Source organism: Charadrius vociferus, unplaced genomic scaffold (genome assembly GCF_000708025.1).
Source record: "Charadrius vociferus isolate BGI_N301 unplaced genomic scaffold, ASM70802v2 scaffold450, whole genome shotgun sequence".
Classification (NCBI taxonomy): domain Eukaryota; kingdom Metazoa; phylum Chordata; class Aves; order Charadriiformes; family Charadriidae; genus Charadrius; species Charadrius vociferus.
The window spans coordinates 2,623,967-2,644,127 of NW_009646931.1; the positions used below are offsets into that span (position 1 = coordinate 2,623,967).

At 37.8% G+C, this 20,161-nt stretch overlaps 1 protein-coding gene across 1 annotated transcript in view; it reads right to left on the minus strand.

Annotated features, from left to right (window-relative positions):
• Nucleotides 1-19,523, minus strand: part of SLC1A3 (solute carrier family 1 (glial high affinity glutamate transporter), member 3) — a 65,589-nt gene extending 46,066 nt beyond the window's left edge. The window contains 1 exon segment of the mRNA XM_009894679.1: nt 19,343-19,523. Coding sequence (XP_009892981.1) covers nt 19,343-19,523 — 181 coding nt within the window.
• Nucleotides 19,524-20,161: the final 638 nt, after the last annotated feature.

Genomic DNA, 20,161 nt, shown 5'->3' on the forward strand with positions numbered 1-20,161 from the left:
AGGTCAGTTCCTTGAGGTAATTTGTTTGCGCGTGGCTGCACAAATGTTGGCACCTTCACAAGGGAATAGGTAGAAACATGCCTTGGAGAAGAGTGGGACTGCCCTTTTTTGGCAGATAGGGAGATTTAGGTTTCCTAGAACTTTTCATGAAATTACATCGTCAGTGATGTTAGGCAGCAGAGCATTCAAACTCACTTCTAGGTCGTGTTAGAACTTGGGTGCATCCGGGAAACGCTGTAACATTGAACAGTTCTGGAAACTGCTAGTTCCAATTCTTAATCACTTTGAGGTTTTGGGTTTTTTTAATCATATTTTAGATTCGTACATCCATACAGCAGATAATATCTTCATGCCAAATTTTACTAGCTAAAATATGCTGTTATGCCTCCTACACTAGCTTATTGCCATCTGCTGATGTAAGGAAACAGCTATTACTTTCATGTTAGTGACCCCTGTCTGTCTGGTCCTGCTGTTAAGGACTTCAGCAGGTTGGTTAAGTTAGAGGAGCCCAGAAATATCTTGTGTAGGGCAGAAAATCTCAGTGTTACAGAATGGGAGAAAAGTGATTAGAGCACAATTGGAAACAAGCATGGAGTTCACACTGTGGAAGAGACCAGTGGGAATAGAAGGCATTTGTTTGAGTCTCATTCATATTCTATAGACTCAGGTAGTGAAACTGCATTTTGCACAAATAGGTTTTTTTAGGCAAAAGTAGATCATAAACTGCATAGAGGAAGGGCCTCTGAATTACTCTTGATTAAAAGACCTGCATTAGAGTTTCCCTTCTTTTCACTAAGGTTTTAAATTCCACTGCAGTGTTACTGATTATTTTCTTTTTATATGGGAAACACATTTCTCAGATATAAAGAATCCATCTGAGCCTTTTGTTTCTGTACTTAATGAGCACTACATTTTGACAACTGGATAACAAGCAAATGGAGCTAGACCAGTTTCTTACTTAGGCCACAGTCCTGCAATTAGTTCCACATGAATTAATCTCTGCACTAGTACAAAGCCTCACTGAAGTTAGTAAGGGTTTCTGAGGTTGCTATAAGAACTAGTCCTTATGCTATACTATAAGGGCTTGATTATGTGGTCCACTGCTGTCCAAGCAATACAAAGTGGCCTAAGAGAGAATCAGGGTCTGAGTAGATGGCTGTTTGAATGAATATTATTGGTAGTGAGAGTAAGCTTCTGAAGCTCCATGTAAACCTGTTGAGCCAAAAATTACTGCTTCTTTTTGTCCTAAAGTGCTCTGTGCATAATTACAGGGCTGCCCAGCACTGCAGTTTACAAAAAGAATTTCTGCGATGTGGAAAAAATGTGCCCTGGTAGCGTATTCTGGTGAACTGGGTCAACACCTGATAGTTACTAATTCATCAGCCTTAATCTTAGCACTGCTATTAATTTATATGCAGTCATGCCTAAGCCATAAGAACCTTTCTCTGACTCAGTTTTCCTACTTGTAAAACACACGTAGTAGTAGTTGCTTCACAGATGTTTCTGGAAATTGTGTTCACATAGTGATCTTAGCAGCGTGAAAAGGAATTTAAGCGAATTATTTCCTCAATGTAGTCCATGATAATGAAAGCGGAACAGCATGATTTTACCGGTCTCTCTTGATTTAGGATATATGGTGATGAAACGTTGTTTTCTGTTCTGGTTTAGATATCTAGATACTGGATATTACATCCTATCTGACAAAGTTTTATTAAAAAAAAATTATGAACTTGAAACAGAAAAGTCAAACTTGGCAGGGTAGCTTTGACTTCTTTGAATTCACTTCTCAGAACCAACATTCACAGGTTTTAAATAGAAGAGGTAACAGCATACAATAATGATTTAAAGATAGACACAATGACAAAGCATCAGAATAAAATTGGGAAGTAAGACCTGGTAGGAGGTACTAAACCTCTGGAAGGTGTGCATCCACGTCTGCGTGTGTGGTAAGAGTTGTAGTGCTTAGCACCCTCCATGATCAAGACTGAGAAGATTAAATACTGGAGCTGGCCTTCCTCAGTAAAAGTTTCAAGTTTCTGATTAATTCTGAAAATGGTAATGAAACAAAGCCTTGTCTGAAACAAGCTCCCACAACCTGTTGTGCAGGTTTCTCTCTACCCTTTGTAACAGAAAAGAACAACTAATCAACGCTATCAGAGCCTGACTTCTCAAACAGTAAATGGTGTACCATTTCTGCACTTCAGCGAAGAGTAGATTGCTCAACAGAATTTGTTAGGCTTTTTCCAGACAAAAATCAGTACTGCATTTTTAAGATAGGGAGCTGAATCCTACACATGTGTACAGTTGTATAACAGAACCATATTGCTGAATAATTTATACAGTTCATAATGAAGAAGCAAATCAGATTTGAGTTATAAAAAGATTTTTGAGTTGTTCTTGTCAGTGATATAGTCAAATTTATGGAAAACTTGATTTGCAGATAGTCCCGATGACAATTAGAACAATCCTTGAACTAAACCATTTTATTGCATTTTTATCCCAATGTAGATGTTCAAAATAAAATTCAGTTTGTATGAAAACAGTGAAGAGAGAATTTAAAACTTGAAAGGAGCAGAAGGTGAAAATAATGAAATTTAAAATGCTCCATGGAGAAAATGAAGTTCTTAATTGTATTAGAAAATGCCTTGGTCTCACAATGCTAGAGACCTTTTTCACATGATCCTTTGTTGCCTAGATGAAATAGGTTGCACACCTACACATGGGTTTAAAACACAACATCAGTAAAAAAAAAAATCATAACTCTTAGAAGATGAGAGATGAGGCTTTACTCAGATCTAAATGCTCATTCAAGAACTTCAGGAAAGCTTAAGTCTATGCTACTCCTTGGTCTACTTAGAAGAATTAGATATAAAAAATTAATAAAGAGAGGATTGGTCTTTTCACTACTTCAAATAATTCATAGTTTTAAGAGAATAGTTCTGGAAACTGCTAGTTCCAATTCTTAATCACTTTGAGGTTTTGGGTTTTTTTAATCATATTTTAGATTCGTACATCCATACAGCAGATAATATCTTCATGCCAACTTTTACTAGCTAAAATATGCTGTTATGCCTCCTACACTAGCTTATTGCCATCTGCTGATGTAAGGAAACAGCTATTACTTTCATGTTAGTGACCCCTGTCTGTCTGGTCCTGCTGTTAAGGACTTCAGCAGGTTGGTTAAGTTAGAGGAGCCCAGAAATATCTTGTGTAGGGCAGAAAATCTCAGTGTTACAGAATGGGAGAAAAGTGATTAGAGCACAATTGGAAACAAGCATGGAGTTCACACTGTGGAAGAGACCAGTGGGAATAGAAGGCATTTGTTTGAGTCTCATTCATATTCTATAGACTCAGGTAGTGAAACTGCATTTTGCACAAATAGGTTTTTTTAGGCAAAAGTAGATCATAAACTGCATAGAGGAAGGGCCTCTGAATTACTCTTGATTAAAAGACCTGCATTAGAGTTTCCCTTCTTTTCACTAAGGTTTTAAATTCCACTGCAGTGTTACTGATTATTTTCTTTTTATATGGGAAACACATTTCTCAGATATAAAGAATCCATCTGGACCCTTTGTTTCTGCACTTAATGAGCACTACATTTTGACAACTGGATAACAAGCAAATGGAGCTAGACCAGTTTCTTACTTAGGCCACAGTCCTGCAATTAGTTCCACATGAATTAATCTCTGCACTAGTACAAAGCCTCACTGAAGTTAGTAAGGGTTTCTGAGGTTGCTATAAGAACTAGTCCTTATGCTATACTATAAGGGCTTGATTATGTGGTCCACTGCTGTCCAAGCAATACAAAGTGGCCTAAGAGAGAATCAGGGTCTGAGTAGATGGCTGTTTGAATGAATATTATTGGTAGTGAGAGTAAGCTTCTGAAGCTCCATGTAAACCTGTTGAGCCAAAAATTACTGCTTCTTTTTGTCCTAAAGTGCTCTGTGCATAATTACAGGGCTGCCCAGCACTGCAATTTACAAAAAGAATTTCTGCGATGTGGAAAAAATGTGCCCTGGTAGCGTATTCTGGTGAACTGGGTCAACACCTGATAGTTACTAATTCATCAGCCTTAATCTTAGCACTGCTATTAATTTATATGCAGTCATGCCTAAGCCATAAGAACCTTTCTCTGACTCAGTTTTCCTACTTGTAAAACACACGTAGTAGTAGTTGCTTCACAGATGTTTCTGGAAATTGTGTTCACATAGTGATCTTAGCAGCGTGAAAAGGAATTTAAGCGAATTATTTCCTCAATGTAGTCCATGATAATGAAAGCGGAACAGCATGATTTTACCGGTCTCTCTTGATTTAGGATATATGGTGATGAAACGTTGTTTTCTGTTCTGGTTTAGATATCTAGATACTGGATATTACATCCTATCTGACAAAGTTTTATTAAAAAAAAATTATGAACTTGAAACAGAAAAGTCAAACTTGGCAGGGTAGCTTTGACTTCTTTGAATTCACTTCTCAGAACCAACATTCACAGGTTTTAAATAGAAGAGGTAACAGCATACAATAATGATTTAAAGATAGACACAATGACAAAGCATCAGAATAAAATTGGGAAGTAAGACCTGGTAGGAGGTACTAAACCTCTGGAAGGTGTGCATCCACGTCTGCGTGTGTGGTAAGAGTTGTAGTGCTTAGCACCCTCCATGATCAAGACTGAGAAGATTAAATACTGGAGCTGGCCTTCCTCAGTAAAAGTTTCAAGTTTCTGATTAATTCTGAAAATGGTAATGAAACAAAGCCTTGTCTGAAACAAGCTCCCACAACCTGTTGTGCAGGTTTCTCTCTACCCTTTGTAACAGAAAAGAACAACTAATCAACGCTATCAGAGCCTGACTTCTCAAACAGTAAATGGTGTACCATTTCTGCACTTCAGCGAAGAGTAGATTGCTCAACAGAATTTGTTAGGCTTTTTCCAGACAAAAATCAGTACTGCATTTTTAAGATAGGGAGCTGAATCCTACACATGTGTACAGTTGTATAACAGAACCATATTGCTGAATAATTTATACAGTTCATAATGAAGAAGCAAATCAGATTTGAGTTATAAAAAGATTTTTGAGTTGTTCTTGTCAGTGATATAGTCAAATTTATGGAAAACTTGATTTGCAGATAGTCCCGATGACAATTAGAACAATCCTTGAACTAAACCATTTTATTGCATTTTTATCCCAATGTAGATGTTCAAAATAAAATTCAGTTTGTATGAAAACAGTGAAGAGAGAATTTAAAACTTGAAAGGAGCAGAAGGTGAAAATAATGAAATTTAAAATGCTCCATGGAGAAAATGAAGTTCTTAATTGTATTAGAAAATGCCTTGGTCTCACAATGCTAGAGACCTTTTTCACATGATCCTTTGTTGCCTAGATGAAATAGGTTGCACACCTACACATGGGTTTAAAACACAACATCAGTAAAAAAAAAAATCATAACTCTTAGAAGATGAGAGATGAGGCTTTACTCAGATCTAAATGCTCATTCAAGAACTTCAGGAAAGCTTAAGTCTATGCTACTCCTTGGTCTACTTAGAAGAATTAGATATAAAAAATTAATAAAGAGAGGATTGGTCTTTTCACTACTTCAAATAATTCATAGTTTTAAGAGAATAAGCAAGCTCCTAATTCACATCATGTTTTTAAGTGAACAATAGCAGCAGTTTTGTTAAATGAGTGAAGTCTCAATCTTTAAAATGAATCCTTATGAGCTTCTGGTTTCTATCTTATTTCAGAAACACACAAGAATTAAAATCATACTATTACTTGGAGCTCATACTTCTACAATGTCCACGTTCTCTACTGTACTTTCATGCAGGAAGTAGAAAATCTAGCAGTTTTACTTTTTAATTGATCAAAAATCACTCAAGCATGTTTCAAGAGGAAATTACGAAGTGCTATATTAATGACAGTGCAAGAGCTGCCTTTCCCTGTTAGTGCTTACCAGTTCAAACAGAACACACCAGTGAGAGTAACACACACTTCTGCTTTTTACCAGTAAATATCAAAACACAATTGAGGTCCGTATTGATATCCTTGCCTTTAATAGATGAGGTACAGACTTATTTTTCTTTTCCAGCAGGAAATAGAAGACTTCATAATAACTGGGAAAGAATACCTCAAACCAGGTAGAGTGATGCAGTAAAGTAACAGCTGTTAATAGTGCTCTTCCAGAAAACCTTGTAACCAGCAGGCAAATAACATTTTGTTCTATAACAGAAATTGGGCTAGAGCCAGGAAGAGAATCAGGCTCCTACCAGTTTAATGGGACATTGTATATTTTTGCTAGTTGCACAGCCATTCCATTCTTATGTTCCTGCAGAGCTCTGGAATGAATGCTTTTGTTCTTTGGGTCATTTGTTTCTGCTTAATTTACCATTTTGTTCTGACACCTTTTCTTCTAACAACCAGCTTCAGATAAGGCCAAAACTGTATTTACTTGAGACAAACAGGTAAATAACTTCTCTAGTGATAAGAAATACTTCAAGTTGCCGACAAAATCACAATCATTCTTAATCTCTTCCTTTGCTTGCCACAAGAACCACAGACTCACCAATTCACTTGCATGCTTTTGATTTTCATCTTTTTTTCCCCATAGTTTTATACTGACACCTCCCCTCCCTACCCCACCCCCCCACCCCACCCTTGTATATCACCTGCTCCTTCCTTATTTTCAGGTTTTCCTTACGTAGGCAGGGAGGTATGTTCCCCTTGAAACCATTTTGTTGAACCTAAATACCTGACCAAAATATTCAATACCTAAATACTGCAGCAGACTTCTTTTCTTTGTGACTGCTTTGTTACTTTCACTAATTTTATCTTAAAGATTAACTCTCATTATGCTAATTATTGTTTAGTAGTTAACTAGTTACATTTTTTACTCAATTCATTTAATTTAGGACTGCAGCAGAGTTACTGCTCTTAAGCATTTGAGAACTACTTCTGGTATTATACATTCACAGTGCTGCCTTATTACATCTCTTTGGCCTTTTTTATCCTAAACGTGTAAGATTATGACCCTCTTTAAAGGTCCTTCAGACAAAGTAGATTTGATGGCATAACCTAAAAAGCACTTTTTGAGTCTTCATTCCAAAAAAGAAGAAATGCCCTTGGTTCAGGAGAGACAGTAATAGGCTATTTTGTCCAGGTCCTGTACTAAGGTAAGGAAGGGCATGTATGGCATCAAACAGAAGGGAATAATGCTGTAGAGAGCACCAAATTACTACAGCTAGGAAGAGACTACAATTTAAATTGATCTTTTTTATAGAATAGAATACAATACAATACAATACAATACAATATTTGAGTTGGAAGGGACCTACAACTGTCATCTAGTCCAACAGCCTGACCACTTCAGGGCTGACCAAAAGTTAAAGCAAAGGCATTGTCCAAATGTCTCTGAAACACTGACAGTCTTGGGGCATCGACCCAAGGAATCGACTCTAGGAAGCCTGTTCCAGTGTGTGACCATCCTCTGGGTAAAGAAATGTTCCTAATGTCCAGTCTAAACCTCACCTGATGCAGCTTTGAGCCATTCCCATGTGTCCTGTCACTGGGTACCAGTTCCCTCCTCAGGAAGAGAGCAATGAGGTCGCCCCTCAGCCTCCTTTCCTCCAAACTAGACAAAACCAAAGTCCTTACTTCAGTGCGTTTGTACTTGTCAGATACCGAGATGAGCTTATTTGGGTGCTAGACCAGGGAGGAACTATTTTTTACTGGGTTAGATTTCTGCCAGATTAGTTCCCTGGCCAGGTTTACTGCTGTGCTAGATTGTGGTGGTGCTGGTTGATGGCAAAGGAGGAAAGCAAACATTTGGGGGTGGAATTATGCAGCCAGAGGAAGAGGTAGGACTGGCTTAATCACAGAAACATACCCTTAAGCAACCAGTTACTCTTCCTATGGCAATCCAGAATTGGAGCTAATATGTAGCTTAAAATTCCTTTAATTCTGTTCTTCTGAGGTTGAATTTAGAGCAAATGTTTTCCACCTGAACTTACTTCTCGGTTTCACACCTGAAGAAGACCAAGTATCAGTTGGCTTAATAAACTAGCTGTTATACGTCTACAGCACTCATTTGACATTCACACAGCAGAGAATCTCATGTGTATAGTTGTATATATTTTTGTGTGGTAAGTTACTTCTAACTGTATTATGCCAGTGCAATAGAGAGCTTAAGGACAGCTCTAAACAGCTCCTATAGGTGGCTATATTGAAGTGGAATATGGGTTAATTTGGATACAAATAGCTACCTCTCATTTACTTGAGAGATATCATGAGGGGAGTCATGGGAGAAGCACCGTAGAAGAGCTAGATATCTCAGACATGACTGGGATCTGAAGATCCCAATGTTATGATATATTGTGGTATGGGATAGGTCTAGCAGCAAAGTGATACCTTACAACTTGTTGACTTAATTCTGTTGGGAAGAACCAACTACCTGGTTTATCTGTATATAAAACACATATGTACTTTGGTCAGGAGGCACTGTGCTTACTGTGCCCAAACTACCTGTGGTAGTTCTGGATGGCACATACTGATTTATGGCAGCCCTGGCTCTTTCTGGGAATGCTAAAGTCATTGCCCACAAGCTACAGAGTCTACTCTGCATTCACACGTGCCCCCTGCGGCTCTCTGCACTTCCAGATATCAAGGAATTTCGCTGAAACTCCTGCCTCAATTAAGCTGTGAAAGGTCAAAAAACATCAGTAAAAAGGTCTCCAATTCCACCTGGACAGAATTCTAAGGCTGTAAAAAGAGACATGTCCAGAGAAAAGCAAATGTGTAGCGAAGTAAGAGTTACACTGATGTCAAAGAGTTGTTCCCTGCGTCAGAAGAGAAGACAGTGTGTTACCTTTGTTCGGGGGTCACGAGAGTGCCATGGTGCTTTCAGCTATGCTGAGAGGTGACAGAGCTGCGGTGCTGCGGTCACTGTGCATCTGGAACACCTGCCTTCTGAACCTGACCCCGAAGATTAGCTTTATGCAGTGAGAGCTATTACCTTCCAAAAAAAAATCACACCAGAATTCTAACATCACCATTCAGTTACAATTTGCAGAGACCCAGGGGCATTTTGTAATACTCTAGTATTTTATGGGCATTTAGAGCTAAACTAACACAGATACATAGGCTTTTAATTCACAGCTCAGAATTAAGACACTGAAGACCTCTGCCTGCCACTGCCTAACTCTGGAGGTGCCTGAATTCCTGAAACAGCTTTATGGCTATGGCTGGGCACTTGCATGTTGTCTTTACTTGCAGACACAGCAGCCCCTCTTTGGATTTTGTGGACAGAGGCATATGACTGAAATGGGGAGTCAGTAAGGAAGAACTGATGCAACTAAGGAATGAGTAAAATCACTGTTTTATGAGGTACCGCCAAAACGAGGATGCTTCTTATACCAAATCTGAGTATATAACAGCATCTGAGTGTTGTTAAAAAGTTTTTAAAAGAAAATCACTGAAATCTGTCCTTTGCTACTTCTTCGCTCCAGTGTTAAACTCATACATTTTTTCCCTTCCCTCTCTAGTTATTTGGTTCATTTGCCCTTCTTCCCCAATTAGGAGGTAATTTTCTTCCTTTGAGAACAAGCCCAAAAGATCATTCTCTTTGCTTTTTGTTCTGCTTCTCTGTTTGCCTTTAAATTTTTTTCCTTATTTTTTCCTTGAACTGTTTCTGCATTTATTTATGACCTTTGATTTCTCTTTTGTTGTTATTTGTGAGACAAGCAATTGCAGGCCATTTGTAGAAGATTTGGGGTGAAGACAACTTTTCACTGCTGGCCCTGAAGGAGACTGTTCTTTATGGAATAGGGACATATTTCTGATTTCATCCTCAGACAAAAGACTTGATTGAAAGACAAGCTAGTCCTAGTTTATACTCTTATTAGACTCTGAGCTACAGAAAAAATACTTTTGATGCAAAAAGTAACAAATAATTCAATCAAAATTCAGGAATTCTCTCTTACTATACATATAAAAAAGATCAGACCTTCACAATACATGCCAGAGTATATTTTGTGAAGTATTGTTTAGAATTATGGTACTACCCAGTGCTTTACAAAGTTACCGTAATAACTGTTTTTTGTTGTGCCTGTGTTTACTTTGCTGCTTCACCTTCTTTACTAATGTTAATGTTTTTGCTGACATAGTCTGTAACAGCACCGAATTCTGTTTTTCTCTACTACAGTTTCAGCTGCTCATCTGTATTATTTTGTATTCTTACAGCATAGTAACACTGAGGAATCGTAGTCAATGAGACTGAGATCCCTCAGTGCCAGGAACTTTGTGCAAACATGCTCAGTAAACAGAGCTCTACTCTGAAGAACTTCTAGTGTAGTTTACTGGAGAGCCTGAGGTTAGACCTTGATAGTTGCCTTTATTTGTTCTTTTTTTTTAATTCCACCTTAGACAGACATTACAAAACAGTTCACTGTAGGCTTGGCTTCCTTGATATGCAGTCTTACACCATCATTTGTGGGACATTCAAATTATGCATTCATATCTCTATGGAGCTAGCCCAACTTTTCATTCCTACAAAACCACCTGTTAATTTAGCTTAGAGCAGATAGTCTAAATCTGTAACTGAGATGTTTGCCGCTAAGGATTAAGTATTTTGTTGAATCAAGATATGCCTATGCCAGAACTGTTTGGGTCATGGAACATAACTCACGAGGCAGACTTTGCAAAAGATTTTGGAGAATCTTTTTTTATCCAGTATCTTGCTGACATATGCAGACAACCTGGATAGACTGACAGGAAGCATTTCCTATTGTAGAATATAAGACTTTTGCCATATCAGGTGTAAGCATTACAGGAATCCTTTATTTATGTTTGATTTACCATTCAGTGTATTCTTTCAATACGGAAATTAGGTTCGTGACTGAGATTCACGGAACTGTGTCACCGTCTTTCAGCCCCTAGCTGTTTGATTTTGTTAGTTGAGCCACTACATCCCTAAAAATCTCAATATGACTATGAAACTATTCATAACTAGAACCTTCCATCTGTTTAGTTTCCTGGTCAACAGCCTCTTTCAACACATGAATTTCCGAAAGTGTTTCATTTCGGTTCATTAAAAAGACCTAACTCATCTGAAGGATATGTTGTAGCATAGAGAATTAATTTAGATGTAACCTCCATATAGGTTATGATACATCTCTTCTCACTGTCAGGTGTTATTCAGGGTGGCAGAATTTCCCTATCTTAAAGGTCACCAAAATGGCAAAGGGAAACTGACACCTGGAACAATACTTAATTACACAGTAAGTACCCGAGTCCCAGTTGTGACCTTCAAAGTCCTTATAGATAAAAAAGCTTAGTTCTGGAAATCTATCAAGTTAATGGGCACTTCTCTGTTTGTTTTGGAAGACCAGTCACTTGCCACCGTTCTGCTTGTGTTTTTCTCAGAACTGCCACGAACTAAACATCTATTTGCCTAATTCCAGGCTAAGTCCTGGGGATCTCGAAACTGAACACAACAGATGCATGCAGAGAATTGCTTGGATTTGGAATGCCCTGTGTTCCTGTTCTTGCTCAAAGGATTACTTCATAACCTGGGGCTCCCTGTTATAGATGAGTGTTTTAGCCGTTAGATTAAAACATCATGCCACCTTTCGCTCTCTTGGCATATGTATTTGCCTTTGAAGTCTTGCATTTCCTTCTGCCTGATGACACAACTTTGAAAGGAATGGTGGAATTGCATCCTCTTATAACTTGCCTTTTGAAAGGAAAAGAGTAAGCCAAATCCTCAAGCACTGCTGACACCATTGCCAAGGTGAGGGCTCCTGCTTCGGGATCTTGACTGGGTGAAAATATCTGGCATGGTCCTGACTCACTCAGAAACGAGTGGGAGTAGGAATGCAAACCGTGTTTGTTGGTTGGTTTTTCCTCCCGAGCAAGTTTTAGGCAGTCACATGCTTAGCGTGTGGACTTGTGGGGTTACCCTTTTGAGTCTCCTAGCTCTCGTTCATGCACTAAAAAGACTCCCAGGTCTGAGATTTGGATTCCCTATGCAGCTTCCTTTGCTTGACAGGAAAATATATGCATACCCTTATTTATCAACTGCCTTTGGTTAGCACTCCCAGGAGTTCCCTGATTAATGGTCCTGCTATCTTCGTACAAAGCCAATTTTATTCTTATTTTAATTTAGTCTTTGGGAATTGTAAAACCAGAGCATTTACTAGAGCCAGTTTGAGGGACCAGCTTATGTTGCACTGTAAATAATGCGTAACACTTGAGCCCCATGTTTTATAGACTTTTTTGAAGAAATGAATTTTCAGTTATGCCAAGTTACAGTAAATGGTGAAAACCAAGCACACATTTTGTAACTGTCAAGCTGATTTCCCTTTATAATCCTATATCCATGCCAGTAGAAAATACATAGACATGTCAAATTTCACGCAAGAAAATGCATTTCTTCAGTGTACAGAATTGAACAAGAATTGAAAAGGTGGATATAAATGCTGCTAAGAGAAAGGACATGGGGGGACAACCGCAAAATATGAGTAACAGTGACACTTTATTATCCTCCTGATTATCCTGTTATCCTTCTGGTCTTGTTTGCCTCTTTTCCTGCTTTTAACTGTTTTCCTTTTCACTGTTGTACAGTTCACTGGACCTATTATGTTCCTCTTTTGTGAAAAAATGCCTTATAAAATCTATCCTCAAAATAAATTTATTTTGTATGGATTTTAAAAAAGTTACAAAACCTGTGGTTTCATCCTCTTGATTACAAGTACAGTGCCAATACGACTTCAAGTCTGATGGGTTCACATAATAAATGGAATAATCCATCTTAGTAAAATTTCTCTAGAATAATTTCCATTTGTTCTTTCCCTGTTTTCCATAGTTTCTTCCTGATTCCATACCCTCTTTTTTTTGTTGTTGTTGTATCAATGACTAATTTAAAACTCCTTGGTCAGGAGCCTAGCTGTTTCCTAATATACACTGTAGATACCACAGCATATTCTATGAACAACACTGTTGGAGAAATTAGTATGGGAGGAAGAAATCTCTTGGCTCCTTACTATTTTTTTTATTTATCACTTGCATTGCCTTATTGCTTCAAAGCTACAGATTGAACTGAGCTGTAATATTCTGAGAAACAAATGTATGAGAAAATATGCTGAATCCCAAAGAAGCTGTAATCTGAAACTGAATGAAATACAAAATCCGAAGGGAGTGCACAGTAAATGAAAGGAATTGGAATGATGGAAAGAGGATATACACAACTTAAGTGACTGCGTGGATTATTATATGCAGTTGGTGGTTCCAGAACATCTGATTTTTTTAACAAGGCGAGAAAAAAAAAAAAAAGTCAGTATCTCTCAGCTGCTGATCTAGAAGTCAGCGCTACAGTATGAACTGTCACAATGCCTGCATTTATATCTTACTTTTTAGCAGCCTTATTAACATCCAGAAGATCTAATTTCTTTTCTCGCCTCTCTTTAATATTGGATTTCTTTGTATAGTTTTTCAAATGCTTTTTATCTTGATTAACCTAAAAAGATAAGTATTTTATAAAAACATTTATTCTTTCGTGTCATAAAATCCCTGGGAACTTTTAGATGCCTGGTTATTTCAAGAAATCACGTGAGAAGTTTAAGCCACATGAATGAAAGTTTCAGGAATTCATAAACAACTGAACATGCCGTCTTCAGCTACACCTTCATTGTGGCCAACTCAAAAGCATTCCAGTGCAGATGACAACTCATTCTAGCTTAACAGTAGTGCTAGTAAGGTGCTAGTAAGGATCTGACAACGTTAAACATTTACTCAGCGTACAAATCATTGGCCCTTTGCTTATGATTTTGTACTGCTTTGCAGTCACCATAGTGACTACAGTGCGTGCCTACTGAAAAGTGGAGAGGACTGGCAAGCCCTAGTTCACCGGATGCTGAAACATCTTTTTAGTCCCCTTTGATACTCAACACAAAATTTTTTTTGACAGTGTTTGAGATGACCACTGTTTCTGTTGTAACACACCTTTTGATAGCATGACTGCCATATTCTACAGGCATTTGTGGAATTTTCTTGTAAAATCTCTGAGAAACCACATAAACATCCTAAATGTCTCATGCGGTTACTGTCCCGCATTCCACCCAGGACAGCCTTGAAATCTGCATTGTAAGAAATAGTATTGCAGAAATAAATTTAAGTTTAATTTCTAGAGAGTTTTGAGAATCTCACCTTCCTTTTCACAAGCTATATGCAGAGTGCCGTGAATATGTTTCTCTGGATTGTTTTATGACCACTCAGACATACTACGTTAGAGCACCACTTTGCAAGTCCACTGATTTGGCAATTTAGAGCAAATAAAAAAGGTGGTAAGGCTATATTTAGCACATTTTGTATCTTTACTGTGTATATATGCACAGCTGCTGTCTCCAGAATGCACAGTTATGATTCACAAAGTAGCCAAGTTTATTGTTGTTACTCTGTGCCACATATGGCAGTCCAACAACCCGTGCTGTTTCATTTCAGTAATATCATAGTGTACCTTAAGAAATTAAGACTGTGATAATAAATTAACATAACTGTATTTTGCAAATAACCGCTTCACTAGCATACTGTTCAGATTTTGCAGCCTGACTTTTATTACCGGCTACTTAATAATAGCAGAATTAAAGTTCTTTGTATTTCTTTATCTCTGTTTTGAAAAGGATCATCTCCTTTGAGTTTTTAAGTGTTACTCTGGATCTTACAGTGCCTGTTTATGTTTTTTTTCCCCAAACTATAAATATTTCTTGACTTAAAAAAGAATTCAGGTTTTGCTTAGCAATTTTTTCAGAATATTACTTAGGACGTTTTTGTCACTCAGTGGGGAAGCATTTGTGCTGGGCAGGTTCTTTAGGAGAGCATTGAGACAGCAGTAGCCTCTGAGTTCAGCATAAATAGAATTAATTTCTCATTAGCTGTCCCCAAACTGTCTTGATTTTCTTGTGTATATCTTAATATTTTGTACGGTATCACACTTCTCTCTATGTTTTAACATATTCTTTCACCTAGGACTCAGGTCCCACAGCTGTTTCTCCTGTAGTGATAGATCTTTGATTTGTTTTCATGCAAATTTTACCAAGGCTGCCTTAGGCACTGCGGTAGTGTTCATTGTCAGTGTGTAATGGGGTCAAATACCCTTCTCTGGGTATGTCAGCCTCAGTCTTCAATGGATACAGAGGATCGGCCAGTAGCAGAAAAGATGTCACTTCAACACACAAGAGGGTGTCTTTTTTTGTGGGCCTTATCCGGGATTCTACCTGTGAATTAGACTTGTAACTCTCAGGGCTCATTTTAAACTATTGTTCACACCTGGAATGTTTTGAGATAAGAGAATCTGTGACTCTACACAGCTTTTCACTCTTCAGGTATTTTAAGGTGTTTGTGGGGTTTTTGCCTTCTGTGTCATGAAGGATCATCTGCAGGCGTTATTTAACTCTGCTTTTTTCAGGTATATGGGGACATTGGCAATGCCTTCATCTCTCCTGTCTTCTTCCTGTACGTTTAACGAGGTGTTTTTATAAAGATGTTGGAAAGTTTTGGAATCTTATATATGGTTCATGCTGTTGTAGAACAGATGTTCTACAGATGGGCCTATCTACATTTCACATCTATTGTGATATTGCAGAAGACTGGGCTCAATGACACAGCCGGTCCTGTGCTCCCTTCGGTGGACAGGTAACCAGAAAACAGAACTGGATCCATCTCCGTCCCCCTTGACTGTCCCAGTGGACAACTGCAGTATATAACTTTGGCAGCGTAAAGAGGATTTTAGATAATGATTTGGAGCTATAATGGCTTCATAACTATGCAGAAACTGCTTTTTATAGTACTCGCTCCACAACCTCCCTTTACTTCACTGAGACCCTCAATTAAAACAGTATTTGTGAACAGCTTCTGAGGATCTCTGCTCAGCAGCTCTGTGTGTCTTGATCTTTCCTTCTGAAAGCTTCAGAATCCACAGGAGATTCTTTGGCATTTAGGAGTCCTGCCAGAGTAAAGTCTGGACTCCGGTGGCATTTTTGGAAAATGGGAGGTAAGCAGCAGAGAATCAAGACAGTCTGCTGAAGGAAGGGTATCTGAAAGGAAGGCATTTTGGGGACAGGATGATGGAGCTAAGTAGCGTGGGAGAGAGGGCACTGCCTAAGATTTTGCCAGTAATTTGGCTTGCACTTCAAAGTTTGCAAGACTTCCTGCAGATTTTCCATGAGCCACCATGACCCCTAGTCTACCTTAAATTGCTCCTGGTCATCGTGACACTCTGAATTTACCAGCGGTCAGCTTCCCAAATTCGTCTCACTTAATAGTTCTCATGTATTGGCTCTTCCCAAGATCCACTGCAGAAAACTAATTTAATATTTCTAGGTGTACCAGAAGGATCTGAAAAACTGCATCATAACTCGCTTATTGACCATGCTTTTCTGAAAGATTCTTAAAAGACTTGCAAGCAGTTTAAATTTCAGTAAAAATAGCAACAACAATGATAATGACAATGTGCTAGACTGACCCTGCCTATGCAGAATGTGAAGTCAGAAGGACCTTTCTTGAGGTTTTGGGGAAATGGAAAATAGTGTTATGTGATTCTCAGCACGAATTATAACTTCTCACATATTCATAAGTAGGTTTTTAAAGACTAAATGATTTTGTATTATAGCAGCTAATGAATGCAGTTTAGAATGCAGTTCAGAATCAGGGTAACAGCAGAAGTTAGGGTAAATTCCTGTATTTCTCCTTTATCTTGTGAATGCCAGAAAATCTCTACTGTTTGCAAAATATCAGTATGCAACACAAACAAATGCATGTTGCAGTTACCCACTTCATAACAAAGTGTGTGTTTCCACAGACAGAAACTCAAGTGCCTGTTATAAACTACAGTCCTGAAACTCCACTAAGGCGTATGATCCTATCCACTATCCTACCAGCATCAATCCTGCTCAGCAAAGAAATCGGAAATGCTCTATTAAATAGTCTTTTTCATGCCAGCGCCTTGACAGAATTGGCCTGAAAGAAATGTTTCTGAAGAACTGTTGCTCTCTTTAAAGATAAAATTCTGTTTTTCCTGACTTTAGTCTTTATGAAAATTGCTGGACTGACAGCCCTAAAAACTGATGTCATCTGTCTGTTTAGATTACAGAGAGCATTAAGCATAATTTCTTGTAAATGATTCAACCCTGGCGTGAATATAGTTTGGTTTCCACCTACACTCACATCCAAGCAACTCTGATGAAACAGCCAGTGGTACTAATTGGTGGGTTTATTTTGCAACGTTGATTACTGTCTGCTAGGAAAGGGATCAAGCCCACCACCTGATTTTCCACAGATCACCAAACAACTGAGAGGTGATAACAATTTGGTCCTTGCCAAACTGGACAGATGGAGTTCAACCACTGAGTGTTCTCTAAGCTCTCTATTCAACCGTTCCCTACTTCTAAATGTTTCTGCAACAGCAAAAAACTCTCAAAAAACCCAAATCTTACCTTTTTATGAGCTACCATGTGTGAAATTACTGCTCTAATCATATATATACTGTAAAATTACACCACAAATAAAAAAAATGTGAGAAAATTATGGAATATTCTGTCATCGTAATAAGAAGACGTTTTTCTACATGTTACACCAGATATGTCTATAGGTTCATGAGCAGAACTGGAGCAGGAGGCTCATCCTAGGCTGCACATTTTCAGGAGTTGTTCTCTAACTTGTGTTCCAGCCTTTCTGGCACTCTGCCATTGCTGTAGGTGGTAGCGGAGCTGTGGGCAGACGTTTGTCACTAGTCATCTAAAGCTAATTGGAACATGCAATAACAGTAAAAACACTTGTCCAGCCTACATTACTGTTCCCACATTGCCAAATTAATGGGAGTCACACTGGAGCTAGAGGACACTGGAAAAAAATGCAAGAGCACATTGGTCTTGTGCGGTATAGACAGGTGACAATCTAAGAATTGCACTGCTTTGAGGATGGACTGTGTTTCAAAACCTGTTTAATTTGTTCTCCCCTTTCTGACCATTGTAGATGAAATGCCTAAACTTTTTACCCCCGTTATTAATGGGGGTTTTGCATTGAACAAATTCTTATTTAGGAACTAAAAGCACTTGTGATCAAATACTGTTGATAAATACAAGACTGACATTTCTGTTATGGCAACGAACTACTTTATTTTACCAATACGCAAATAAATATAGTTGTCTCCCAGCAAATGACCATCAGACCTGAAATTCATTTAAAAGAACCCTGCAGATGTGGTATCAAGCAAAAATACTGCTAAAGCCCTAAAATTTTAATTCCTAAAAAAGCTGTAGATAAATAGCAAGCAGACTTATATGGCGCAGCATTATCAAGGACAGTAGAGACTATATAGGTATAAGATATATACCCTTATCTTTAAGTGTTAACACTTAGGGTTTCAGGAGCAGATTCATAGAAATTAGAAAATAAAAATGAAAATAGTACAGTAAAGCCATAATGTTCTTGCTTACACTGTAAAGAATGGTATTTCATGAAACATATGGTGTTATTTAGAAAATCTGTAGTTGAAGGAATATTACCGAAAGTGATCACGTACTTATATAAAGGAAAACTTGTTTTAAAAATTCTATGGGTTTTTTTTCAGAAGATTCTCTTTCTAATGTAAATTCAAAAAGTTTAGCAATATTTTAAATTTACATTTTGGTACATTCCAAATCTAAATGCTGTCTGATGTCCTGGATTCCTCTCCATATACTCTAAAAAGGCATTTAATCAGGTGCTATCTTGAAGTCCTTTGAATAAGTAGCATTGCCATTGTTGCCCCAATTGCATCTGAAAGATGCACGTGTAAGATTGTGAGTGACTGAGAGAGCATAAGCTTGTACTTAGGTTTGATTGTTTTTCATTTATCAAGGCAAAACTGAAAATATTGACGCTTACATACAACTTTGCTTAGAAATGACACATCATTTCATTCATTGAGGACTTCTGTTTGTCTTGAAACGTGTTATTTTTTCATAGATTAAGCAAATAAAAATAACATCCTGAGCATTTTGCTGCAGCTGGCTTTGGTAAAAAAAAGATTTCATTGAAAACATTCAATTCAGTTGTTGTATCTGATTTTTTAAGAGAAGAATCCATAAACCAGCTGATTTTTTTCACCAAAATTCTCCTTAGGAATACTAGAATAATTAAAATGGCTCTTTCCTAAATTTCAACATGCAGCTGTCAAAGCCAAAACTCTCCAAGCCAGAACATTCTTATCAGTGCAGAAGAATTTGAGATCTCATTTGTAATGCAAATCGCCCAGGCAAATCGTCATTGTCAAATGCACTGGAGAACAGAATATTCCTATTGAACAAATTACTCACCAAGAATCACAGCAACAATAGTGAAGAGCACAAAGGCATTCCTCAATAAATAACTTTTAACATCATCCTTTGTTATGCTCTGCACTTTTTTTTTGGCCAAAAGTGTACGTTTCCGGACTCCTTGTTGAATGCGTTCCATCCTACTTCCAGATTTTGGATCTTCTCCGTTACCTTTAGTCATCTATCTTGAAGAAAGTTTCCTTTTACAATTAACTTCTGTCAATATCCCTTCAGAAAAACGGAAGACTTTTCCGTGGGAGGTACTGGAGAAACCTGCAAGACAAGAAATATCAAATATTGCAGTAAGATTTTAGAGGAATGGTTAGGCATAAGTTTACATGGCAGCAAATATTCTTCATGTTTCATTAAAAATTACATTAATTGTAATATCAAAGTTGTTGCTTGCAGTTTTTGATAAATAGCCTCAATCACTGTTAAAGAACTCTTTGAAAGAAGGATTATATGGACTGATTAGATGTGTGTCCTGTGTCTTCAGAAATTAATCTGAATTGCCGTCATGCTGTAAAACCCAGGAGTAACTTTTCTTTTTTTGCTGTTGCTAGGGATATACTGGTGTAAAATTAGTACAATTCATAGAAGTGTAAGGTGCTATAATGTTTAAAACTGTCTGTCAGGCTTGCTTTTCATCTGTTTAGCAGGCCCATTTTGTCTGAAATAAATTCTATCTCGCCTTCACATTAACCATTGGAGAGAAATATTTTGCTTAAACTGATACGTTTAACATGTTCTGCATTTCAGATGGTTTTAAATGGTTGAATGCAATGGCTGAATTCCTCCTTTTCACATGGCAAAACGCAG